Source organism: Saccostrea echinata, unplaced genomic scaffold, assembly GCF_033153115.1.
Source record: "Saccostrea echinata isolate AGI-Se365-2 ecotype Australia unplaced genomic scaffold, CSIRO_AGI_Sech_v1 ptg000009l, whole genome shotgun sequence".
Taxonomy (NCBI): Eukaryota; Metazoa; Mollusca; class Bivalvia; order Ostreida; family Ostreidae; genus Saccostrea; species Saccostrea echinata.
The window spans coordinates 40,849,782-40,862,322 of NW_026889758.1; the positions used below are offsets into that span (position 1 = coordinate 40,849,782).

At 34.4% G+C, this 12,541-nt stretch overlaps 1 protein-coding gene across 1 annotated transcript; it reads left to right on the forward strand.

Annotated features, from left to right (window-relative positions):
• The first annotated feature begins 2,685 nt into the window (after window positions 1–2,685).
• Window positions 2,686–8,495, forward strand: LOC133182384 (sacsin-like). Its single transcript, XM_061317218.1, has 2 exons — window positions 2,686–6,155; window positions 8,184–8,495. The coding sequence occupies exons 1-2, from the start codon at window positions 2,718–2,720 to the stop codon at window positions 8,478–8,480; spliced, it is 3,735 nt and encodes a 1,244-aa protein (XP_061173202.1). The 5' UTR covers window positions 2,686–2,717; the 3' UTR covers window positions 8,481–8,495.
• The last annotated feature ends 4,046 nt before the right edge of the window (window positions 8,496–12,541 follow it).

Below are 12,541 nucleotides of genomic sequence, written 5' to 3' on the forward strand. Positions count from 1 at the left end.
AGGATAGAAATAGAAATGTATCGGGTCTAACAAAATTTTCAAAGACAGCATGCATTCTTATTGACAGAAAATTTGTTTTTCCAAATCGGATAGTTTTTTCCTTGGAATTTGACTGTGAACCTTTCCTTTTTCATTTGAAAAGAAGTGAACTCTTAAAGTACAAACGTTTTTTAAAAGCAGTTGGAGTGCGAGAAAAGTTTGAAACAAACGATATCATTGAAGTTTTCAAGGAAATAAAAATGACATACGAAAATAAAAAACTTCCAAGGAAATCCCTTGATGCAGTATGTCGTATTACATCTTTACTTCCATCAATATCAGAATTAGGTATTGATGAGTTTCTTCATCAATTGTATCTTCCCGATAGGCATGGAATAATGCGAAAAGCTTGTGAACTTTGTCAAAACGATTGTGAATGGATACCAGACAGTCCTGAAATGAGTTTTTTACACCCTAATATTTCAAAATCCGTTGCAATTTTAGCCCGAATAAAGTCAAAAAGGGAACAGGATTTGTTAACAACGTCATCTGAAATTGGCATTGATTTTGGTCAGCATGAGGATTTAAAGATAAGAATAAAGAAACTGCTTGAAGGATACCCAGAAATAAGCATTTTGAAAGAATTATTACAAAATGCAGATGATGCAGGTGCCTCTGAATTGCATTTCATCATGGACTATAGAATGCATAACACAAACAAAGTGTTTAGTGAAAAGTGGAAACAGTTGCAGGGGCCAGCTCTTTGTGTTTACAATGACAGTGTTTTCACTGAAAAGGATATTCAAGGAATTCAGAATCTTGGTATCGGAAGCAAATCTGATGACCCAACAAAAACGGGACGTTATGGAGTTGGATTCAATGCTGTTTACCGACTAACAGACGTACCGTGTTTTTTATCTAGAGACATTGATCAAATATTGTGTATTTTAGATCCACATTGCGAATACATCCCCCATGCCACTAAACAAAAACCAGGGCGTATGTTTTCAAATGCTTGTGGATATCTTCGACAACGTTATCCAGATATACTGACTTGCTTCCTTACTGGAACACAAGTTTGGAAAGGAGGAAAAGGCACCCTTTTCAGATTTCCCTTGCGGCACAGAAACTCGGATATATCAAAAAAGTACACCACTGATGAAATAGAAAAATTATTTAAATCCTTTGAAAATGAAATGGGAGAAAATCTTCTGTTTTTAAGCAGTGTGAAAAAAATACAAATCTCAAGCATTAATAAAAGAGGGCAAATGGAAAGAAGAAGTTTAGTGTCAGTCGAAAGAAAAACACGGGAGAATCAATGTGTTCAACAGCTTATATCAGAACTTAAGCAAAATCCTTTAAAAATCAAAAAGCAGTTGCATTACGAACTGGTTTTGAATTTGAACGACATCTTTCAGGAAGAGTGGTTAATTGTTCAAAGATATGGATTCGAAGAAAGTGACATTGTTCCAAGTGATGTTAAAAATCTATACTCATCAGGGGATCTAAGACTACTTCCTGTAGCAGGTTTAGCAATTTTGAAATCATCTCGATCACAAAAAAAAGTATTTTACAAAGCATTTTGCACTCTTCCATTACCTGTTGAAACAGGAATTCCAATCCATATCAATGGCCAATTTGCTTTAGACAACGAAACACGCACAAACATATGGTGGCCTGAAGTAGAGTCATATCGAGATACAAGAAGCCTCTGGAACAAAACTTTAGTTGACTTAGTAGTCGTAAAGGTTTATGCTGAAGTGATCAAAATTTCGAAACAAGAAATATGTAGACATAATTATCAAATATCAGATGGACTGTGTTGGTACAACAATTTATTTCCATGGATCGCAAGAATGGAGGGAATTTGGCGATATTTAGCGGAATCTCTTTATAGATACATTGTGTCAACAAAAATGCAAATCTTCCCTGTCCTTCAAGACAGAAAGCAACATTTTCTTTGCAGATGGGTAGCTATGAGTACAGAAGATGTGTTCTTTGATGATCTGGAAACGTACTTTTTCAAAAACTTATCTCCTCCAAAGGATGAAAACGATGAAAGATTTAAAAGTGAAAGCATGCAGTTTGCATATTTATTAAGGGATTTCGGCATGAAATTGTTGAATTCCCCACTGTGGATATACGAAAGTTTGAATTTGGCAAATCTTTCGGTGAAAAAAATTAATCCCCGAGCGGTTTTGAATTTTCTGAAAAGATTTGAAGCGGCCGATTTAGAAGAAAAATGTCAACTAACAATCGACAAATATGTAGGTAGAACACTTATGAAAAGTACGGAAAATGTTATCATGACATTAAAATTCTGTCTGCTCGATAATTCGATAAAATGTGATGAGTTCGAAGGTGCTCCACTTTTGTTAACATCTGATGGGTTTCTCAGAAAGTTTACTAGACAAAAAAACATCTATTATACAAATCTAGGAGAGTATGTGAAGATGTTTCCGAGGTCACAGTACCGCTTGTTACATCGAAGTCTTACTGTCCTTTGCGGGAGAAATCAATTATTTAAACCATACATCAGTAAATTAGAACTTGACAATCTTTGTGAAGTTTTGAATGAAAATTTTACAGAAGCAATAAAGCATGAAGTTCCTGTTCCTTTTCAAGAGATAGATTTTCCTTGTCATGACTGGCTGAAAACCTTTTGGTGCTTCATTGGAAAACTCTATGATTACTCCCTACGTAATGGAAAGGGAGATCAAAAATGCTTTCTAGAAATCATGATTTTCCGCCTTGGAAAATGGGCATTACTTCCTGTAAGGAGAAATGATCAGTGTCATCATCAATACGAACACAGGCTGTTGTATCCATTGAACAAGGGAAAATGTGTTTTTGATCAAATTGATTGTGCAGTAACAAAAACAATGAAAGCTATTGGACTTCCCTATCTGGATCGGACAGAAGTCATGCATGAAGACTCCGAACTCTCAAGCATAATTGTTGCAAGTTCCTTCGTTGCAACTTCAGATGATGTCCTTGAAATATTGGATTGCATCTTGTCAAATACAAAAAATATTGAAATAAAAGCAAACTGTGAAGTTTTAATGGAATATTTCGAATCCAAAGCATCAAGTTTTAAACCAGATGCAGATTCAAAAGAAAAGCTAAGACGTTTACCATTTTATGAAAATTTATTAGACGAGTATCAAACTCTCGGCGATTCTAAAACTTCTGTAATGCTTCCAAAAGAAACACCAATAAATGGACTTCATCAGCTTTGCCTAAAAACAACAGTGCAATTTTTGAAACACAAACCATGGACTTGTGTGTATGCAAGGGCAGGATGCGACATTTGTGATGTTGTAGAAGTATACCACAAATACATTCTTCCTAATTTCAGCGCTTTGCCAGAAAGAGATATAGTGAAACATATGGAAACGCTGAAAAATTTCGTCATCACCAGAATGATATTGAAATCCAAAAGTGAACAAAATTCCATAATGGAACTATTACAACAGGTGGCTTTTCTTGTTCAAAATGGAATCAGATATACAGCAAACAAATTTTATAATCCACAGAAAAAGCTATATTATTTCCTCTGTCAAAAGGATGAACTTCCTCCTGCACCTTTTGCTAATAAAGATTGGATCCACTTTCTTAAAATATGTGGTTTGAGAGACAAAGTGACGGAGGAAATATTTGTCCTCTTTGCATTGCGTGTCGAAAAAATTGGAAAAGAAGAAAAGCTATCTGATAAGGTGAAAAAATATTCATCAATATTGATAGAAACTTTACAAAATGAGAATATGTTTTGCGGAAATGAAAAATTCCTAGAAGAAGTCAAGAAAATTCATTTTGTTTTACCTTACACATTAGAGCAAGATTTAGTAAGAATCCACTCTCAGTATGCCGCCGACCAGTTGCTTAACTTTGCAGATTCAGAACTTGTGAAAAACAAGGAATTGGTATGGACAAAAATTGGATTACTTAATGAGAATGCCTGTAGGATTGTTGATGATCAGCGTATATGGCAGAGGCTCGGACATGACAAAAAACCACTTGAGGAAAAAGTCTTTGAACATATAAAACAGATTTGCCCACAGTTTCCTGAAGATGTTCTCACAAAAGTGGAGATAGATAAAGATTTGGATACAACTTTTTCCTCAGTATTTCGGAAAATATACTCATATCTGGAAAATATTTCATGTAGTGAGAGGATAATTTCATTAAAAGAAACACCATTCATTTATGTCAAAGAGAGAAAAGCATTTGCTTCTCCAGATATTTTGGTCCTTAATATGGATGATGAACATGAAATTCCTCCGTATCTCTATAAGGCTCCAACTTATTTTGGTGAATTTCATGCTGTGTTTCAGAAATTTGGTGCTTCCGAAAAACTTTCCAGTAACCATTACGTATATGTCTTAAAAGAGCTTTATAAGAGATCCAGTGGCGGTGTTATTGATCCTAATGAAAGAACAATGACAATCAAAGCTGTTCAATTGCTTTTTGAGAAGTTAAGAAAAGAAATTTCTGATGTGCAACTGAAATCAGAATTGTATCTCCCAAGCAAAGACCACATCTTACTGTCGAGCAAATCACTAATATTTGTTGACGATAAAGTCTTGGAAAAACGTCTCCGTAAAGGGAACCATAATTTAAAATATATACTCGGGTTCAAAGAATTAGGTATGAAAGATGTACATGATCCAGTGAAAGAGATATCTCTCATTCCAACTGAGTATAGACCAAAATTACTCTCAAAAATTGTGACGGAAGAGGTATCCACAGAATGCAAAACTTACAAAAGGAAAAGTGAAAGGGCAAAATTCTTGGAAAAGTTTTTATGCTGTGAAGAATTTATCAAAAGTGTCATTCGCCTGGTTCGACACGAACGATACAAAAAAGACAAAGAATGTGGTGAAATGGAAGAAAAACAAATCAGGGACACCTTTAAAATGACAGTCTTTGAGGTGGACAATTTGACAACTGTATTAAGACTGAATTCGGAAGTTGTCAAAAACACTGAGATGCAAACACAAATTTCATATTCCATTGACACTGAGAACTCAAGTCTAGTATGTGTTTATCTGAATTCTTTTAGGCGCCCAGAAAATACCAAATGGATAGAATACATTGCAAATGAGTTAACTCATATCATTAACTGTCTTTTAAACAACGAACTGAGTGGGAGTTGCTTACATCTCGCTCATGTTCTTGGTTTTATCGAAAATCCAGAATGCATTAGAGAGTTCTTGGATAGTAAACAAATAATCTCTTTGGAAGATTCTTCTTCGGATGAACCTTTCATTCCAGAATTAGGATCTGAAATTCCAGTCAAGTTACACCACTTACTGAACAATTCATTCAAGTCATTAGAAATAAATGAATATGTTGGATATGAACAGTTTGATCCTTTAATTGATGATGATATTGTGCAAGAAGATTCCTCACCAGTTTTCCTATTTGCCCGGGTGGAGGAAGATGAAACAAAAGAAATAAAAAATATGTGGGAGAAAAGGTTTAGAATTGATATAGGTTTGAAGAACGGAATTGTTGTAAGTGCGTCACGTTTATATAAATTTGAAAGGAAAATCCAAAGAGATCTACGTATGGAAGTTTATACACAACACACAGGAAGTGAAAAAACGTATACATGTACGTCGTGCAAGAGCGAAAGAAAAAATCTGAAGGAACAAAAGAGAAACATAAAAAATATCATGAAAGATACTCTAAACAAACCGCTTGATGAAAGAAAGAGAGTATGGAAGCGGCTTCTTTTACAGTATCATCCAGATAAACATATGGACGACAAGGATTATTACACGAAATTGACCCAGTATATCAACTCTTTAATCCAAAGAATTGAAAATGGTCAGTCTTTAGATTATGAAAGTGAAGATGAAGTTGATTCAGGAACTGGGTATAGAGGACGTCGTAAATATTACCGTCCCTCAGGTTCATCATTCAGACAAGAATTCAATTTTTCATCATTTTATGAACATTGCTTCAACCGTGGAAAATCTTATGCAAAATTTGAGAGAGCATACCGTCCTCCAGAAGCAGAGCATGGATATTTTCAGGAATTCCGCAGGCGTGGTTCCCAGCCCGGTCAAGCTGAAAGATGGTACCGCCAAGCAAAATACGACTTGGATGCAGCACAGGGTAGCGAGGGTCAAAGAAACACCCATAACTGGGTGTGTTTCAAATGCCATCAGGTAAGAAAAATCTGGGAAAAAATCTATACTTTTAGGGATTTTATTCTCAGGAATCGGTATCGTTTATCAGAGTTTCGAATAATAATAATATTATTGTTATTATTTTAATTTATAAAGCGTAAATTTACATATAGTTTCTATGCGCTGTACAATGTTTGTGCTAATAATTAATAATAATATACCAATAAAAGACCTGTCAGAGCTATGATAAAATTATTTTGTAAAGTAAATGATCGATAAAACAAAGAAAGACCTTAAATAAAACATGGTAGTAAGATGAAAAAGTTGTTAGCTTAGACTAGACAAAATTAAAACTGACCACAGGTAATTGTATTCATATGCTAATACTGTATCGAAGTTGAGGTTGTAAGAGATTACACATGAAGTCCTTGATGTAGTACTGGATTTTACATTCATAGGGCATACTGTGGAATCATCATTGTTCGTGGGGGATCAATGTTCGTGGATTTCGAGGGTCACCCTTATATACGAATTTACATCCCCACGAACAGTTTTTTGTCAGCGTACTGATTAATTAAATCTACCAAATAAACGAGCTGTCCACGAAATCACATCCCCACGAATCAATAAAATTTTGCTTGCCCACGAACATTGACCCCCACGAATTTAAATGAATCAACAGTATTCACGCTTAAACAAGAGTGTTTTTAGGTTCTTGCGGAATGCTCCATGTGCTTCAAGCTCTCGATGTTCCGATGGCAGTTTATTCCACAATTGTGCACCTAGTGTATTTATGTCTCTTGCACCATACTTGTTTGATGATTTCTTCACTACCAATTTCCATTTGTCAGATGATCATAAGGTCCTATGTGGTTGGTAAACAGGACATATAACTCTCTCATGTATGTTGGTGCTGAGGAGGAGTGTAGTGTCTTACGTATGGTTGTCAGCACTTTAAACACAACACGTTGTTTTACAGGCAGCCAATGTAGTTGTTGAAGTACTGGCGAAATATGTTGTCTGTAAGCATGTTCTTGTGAGACAACGTGCAGTGTTGTTCTGAGACACTTGTAACTGGTGCATGGGTCGATCAGTTATGCCAAGCACAAGGGCATTGTGATAGTCAGGGTGGGATATGACTGTTGCATTGATGACATTTGCACACGCTTTTTTGGTGAGATGTTGTTTCACTTTGGAGATTCTCCTAATGTTGAAGTACATCTTTCTTACCATGGAGCTGACTTGTGTTTCCATTGATAAGGTGGCGTTCAGGGCAGCACCGAGGTTTTTACAGTAGACTTAGGTGTCACTTTTGCCTCACCAATTTTCAGGCGGATATCCTTCACACGGTACTGGTTATGGGCACGGGCAACCACCATTATCAGTTTTTGCATCATTTAGTTTGAGTTTGTTCATATAGTCATCCAGGTTTTGATTTTGATAAATTTTGATTTAAAGATTCATTTGTTATTCTTTTTATTTAGATTTTTTAAATCTGGATAAGTGGACATCCAAATTCCCCTAGTTGAAGCAAAGTAGGTGTTTCCAAAGGGGAGGAGCATTTTTATGGAGATGTGTTGCTGAAATTTTTCGTTTCATATACATGTATTTTGAATGTTCATATTGTATTCCTTTGCAAAGAAATACATTATGAAGATTCAAAAGTCAAATTCATTTCTTTCACACTATTGAAGCATATAATAATAAAAGAAAAAAAAACAGCAGGGAAGAAAACCTCGTCATATATTTTATCCAGATTTTCATATTTAAATGAATATTTTGATGCAAAAATGTTTGCCCTAAACCTGGGACACGTACCTATATATCACCCAACATAATATAACATGCATGGTTTTTCCCATCGATGTCTTAAAGGTGACCGGCATATTATGCAAAATATGTAGACATTAAAGTAAACTTGTAATAATAATTCGAAATAAAAGAAATATTGCGGGACTAATAAAACGTTTCTTTACCTCGAACGGTCATTTTATTTGTTTTTTTTCAGTTTAAGAGACATTTTGTAATTTGATAGTATGTTAACATTCTTGAACATTTTCTTTAAAGGCTGTCGAGAAGGCGTTAAAAGCTCTACTTTACCAGAAAGATGCTGATTTATTCATGCGCACACATGATCTGTCGTTGTTGGCCTCTAGATGTGGTGGCGATGAACTTAAATCTATGGTGCTGAAGTTCGAGGAAGTGACAAAATCTTATGACGCCATGCGATACCCTGATGGCGTAGCCAGTGGATCGGTTCCGTCAGAATTTTACACGGAAGAACAAGCATCAAATGCCAAAATACAGGCACAGAGAATTTTGAAAGTGATCAAGGCAGAACTTGAGAAATTGAAATGTTCATAATTGAAACAAATATTTATTTAATATGTATCATATATAATTGAACACCTAGTTCACTGGTATGTGAATGTGATTTACAAGATATGTATGTTCTGTACATATGGTCTATATAGATAATTGTTCATACATGATCAACAATTATCACCACCATTTTTTTTATTCTGATTTTAATAAAGAAGTGAAGTTAAAGAAAACAGAATCTGATGATTGCATTGATTTCATGTTTGAATATGTTTAACAAACATTATTTCAGCATTTATAGTTATAGAATTTATTAACTGTACAAGAGGATCTATTTTTTTTTTAAAATATATAATAACATATATTAATTACATGGATTGTCGTAAATATCATTAGTTGAATACAATTATTTGACAAGACTTCAGTATTCAATGTGTAATATCGAACAGTCGCACAGACTCTGCCATTCACGGCTGTTGCAATATTGTCACGCGTTGATCTGATATCTTTCTTTCTTTTATGTTGGGTAGATGCACCACATTTTTTTTTACATTAATTTAACTTTTTTTTTTATCTGATAACCTATGTTGTGTGTGTGTTGGGGTGGGGTGTAAAAAAGCAGGATCAAATCTTTTCCCATTCAATTGACAGTTATTTACGAAAGTAGGACTGTTGAAGTACCTCTTTGTGTTGTATATGAATAATTTTATATATAGTATCCCTTTATTTTCACGGATTATATTAAGCACGAATGAATCAGTAAACAAACAGTTTAAGGAATATGCTTGTACACTATATTCCCTTTCTAAACTTTATAGATTGTTCATTATAGATATGCATGAACAAACAAAATATTTATTATGAATGCATTTATTTATAATCTCATTCTGTAATAGATACTTTTTAGCATCTAAATTAAACATGTTTTTCTCACTCATTTGCCTCTATATTTGATTAAAAACTTAATATGGAATCATGTTTTTATATCTATACCTGTCTCAGTCTGTCAGAGCTGTCATGTTCTAAATTTTTTATATCCTCCCACCTGGTAAATTCAAAATTTAGAACATGACAGCCTTAATTTTGATTGTGCTTAGCTTGTCATAGCATCCATTGAACTGTTGATTTGTTTTAATGTCTATGAATTGTGGAACTCCATAGTATACACTTATTTCATGACTACGACGGGAACAGTCAAACTGTTGTCCCGAGGTAATGGGAAAGACCTGGGAAACTGTTGCCCTCGGCCTTCGGCCTGGGGCAACACTTTTCCAGGTCTTTCCCATTATCGAGGGACAACAGTTTGACTGTTTCCCGAGTTGTCATGAAATAAGTGTTTTATTACCTATCCTACTATATAGTTTCTTAAAGTAATGATATAGACACATCGACAAAAGTCTGTATTATTTCTTAGTATTATCATGCACTAATAAATTGATGCATACATGTATTGTTTAGTAAACAACATAATGATGACTTGAAGGTTTGAATATAACACGCTGAGTCGGACGTTTAAGGTAAAGACCTATAGTGAGTGAAAGGGGCCTACATATTTCCCAAATTATCCTCAGAAAAGGTGTTCTTGGCCTCTTCTTTAAAATGATATTAAATTGAATATATATTCATATGGATATAAGGATTACTCTTCAAATGATAATTTCAAATTTATCGCTATGAAAATGCTTAAATTTATACCTAATTCAATATTATAGCTGTAAAGTACGGAAATTAAGGAAGAGATTGCAAGGGTCCATGAAAAAAATCTGCTCTATGAATTTTTCTCATTTTTACATATAATTTGCCTTACGTTAATGATATCATAATATGAAAATGTCAACCATGGTCATCAGGGTTATAAAGAAGATATGGTTGCCATGGTAACCACCGTTTTTCAATATTTTGATATTTATGTAGTGAAATTTTAAGTATGCCATACAGGTATCAAAATTGAAACAAATTAAAAATTTTTCACCAGATATTAAATAATATGCTTTATATTCATTGAAAATAAAAATTGTATCGGAAACTATTGATAGATGTAGTAATGCCACAGTTGCTTTGGGGAGTAGTCATTGTAAATTTGCAGTAATATTTTCACCCCAAGAGCAGTTTTCAACGTCTTTACAAAAAATTGCCCAATGAATTTTCCTAAAATTGATATATTTTGTAACAATTATTATATGTGACTCATGGTTAAGATATGAAGTGGGGTCATCACATTCTTTTTTAAGCTACATGCATTTCAATGCCCCCCCCTTTCCTAAAATATTAAAAGACTTCATAAATTTTAATCTGATGGTTTGTTGCTGAACCTTTAAATTGCATAATCTGTTAAAAGACTATAAAAAACAATACGTACAGATTGATAAAATATTTTTTTTCTGAAAATTTTGTGGTGGTTGCTCATTTTATACGTGGAGCAGATATATATATATATATACATTCTAAACCAGTGCACAGTGGTCCAAGGGCCAAATTGTTCATGCTCTGAACACTCATCGAGGTCTCTGCACTGTGACTTGGAATCGGAAAGGGGGCGGGGGGGGGGGGGGGTTAGTCACTTGAACACATTTAATGAGTAGACTATTTCAGAGAACTTGTATCTGCAGTCTATACCGTATATAAAATAAATCCCAGCTATTATCTTATTTGACAAATTTTATTGATTTGCTATGTAATTTACATTTACATTTGCAAATATTTTTCATACACATTCATTGCAAGTTAGAAAACAGTTCATTTTCTCATGAACTAGGTAAGCCTACATATCTCCATTGTGACGTCATAATGCCACACTTGACGTCAAAACTATAGGCCTAGTGCAAACTGTTTTGTTTCCAAAATAATGGTTGAATGACATTTATAAATTTGCGCTTCATGATCACGCGGTTCATGAAATATGCTGAGGTGAAGCGTCTTTGTTCATGTCCTCGTGAATTTTCAAAAATTAAATTAATTTTTCAGATATATTCGTGTGAGCATGATGAGTTGAAATTTTTTTAAAACGTATGACGTTATGCTCAAAATAATTTTCTTTCTCTGGTATACCTGGTACCTCCGTATTTCTTCGATTGTCAGAGTTAACCTCTCTTAATTTCGTCTGTCATTCTTACATGCGTATTTTTTGCTAGATTTGTGAAAACTTGCAAAAAGAAACCTTTCTTTTCTTTTCATCAGAAGTGTGTTGAGTTTCATTTTTTTTTTACCAAATACGACGCATAAAACAATTTACTACAACAAATGTGTACGCAATATACATGTATGTGCCGATGATTCAATGTTTACAATGTACATGGTCGATGTTGAAAATGCTAGAGAAGATCTTACAGAGGAAAATAATTTCCTCTGCGATATTTTTTTTAAAAATACGTTCATGTCCAGCATGCAACCTGAAACTGGTATATATGAAAATCGCATTCGTTTATGCTTCCATATAGGCCTATATTCATTATAATCACTGAGAAATCACGCCGTCTGAAGCTTTTAGGAAATGAATATCTATTCATAGATGTAAATCCTATAGTAAAAATAACCGATCTCATTTAAAATTCCAGTATTTTAATTAAAACTAGAGGACGTAAAGATCCAGGTATGAATTAAATTTATTAATGAAATAGATTACAGCGTTCAGAACTACGACAAAGGCTAGACGTGTTAAAACGAAAAAACATATGGATAAAAAATCTGCATCGACGCTCACCAACACTCTGCAACATCACATCTTTAGGGCCTATCTTATTCTTTCTCCGTTTTAAAAATATTGCCACGAAGACCTTTTGTCATGGGCGTAATCATAATCACGCTCTTTATTCCGGAAATGGTTACCGTAAATCTTTTTTTTTTAAACATCACATGAGTCGATCACGTGACGCCATGCAATCGCTTCCTTAATTATGACGTCATAATGGATCAGTTCAGCCCATTCTGTGACCAGTAAACAGTATACACTTATTTCATGACTACAAGGGGAACAGTCAAACTGTTGTTCCGAGGTAATGGGGAAGACCTGGGAAACTGTTGCCCGAGGCCGAAGGCCGAGGGCAACAGTTTCCCAGGTCTTCCCCATTATCGAGGGACAACAGTTTGACTGTTTCCCGAGTTGT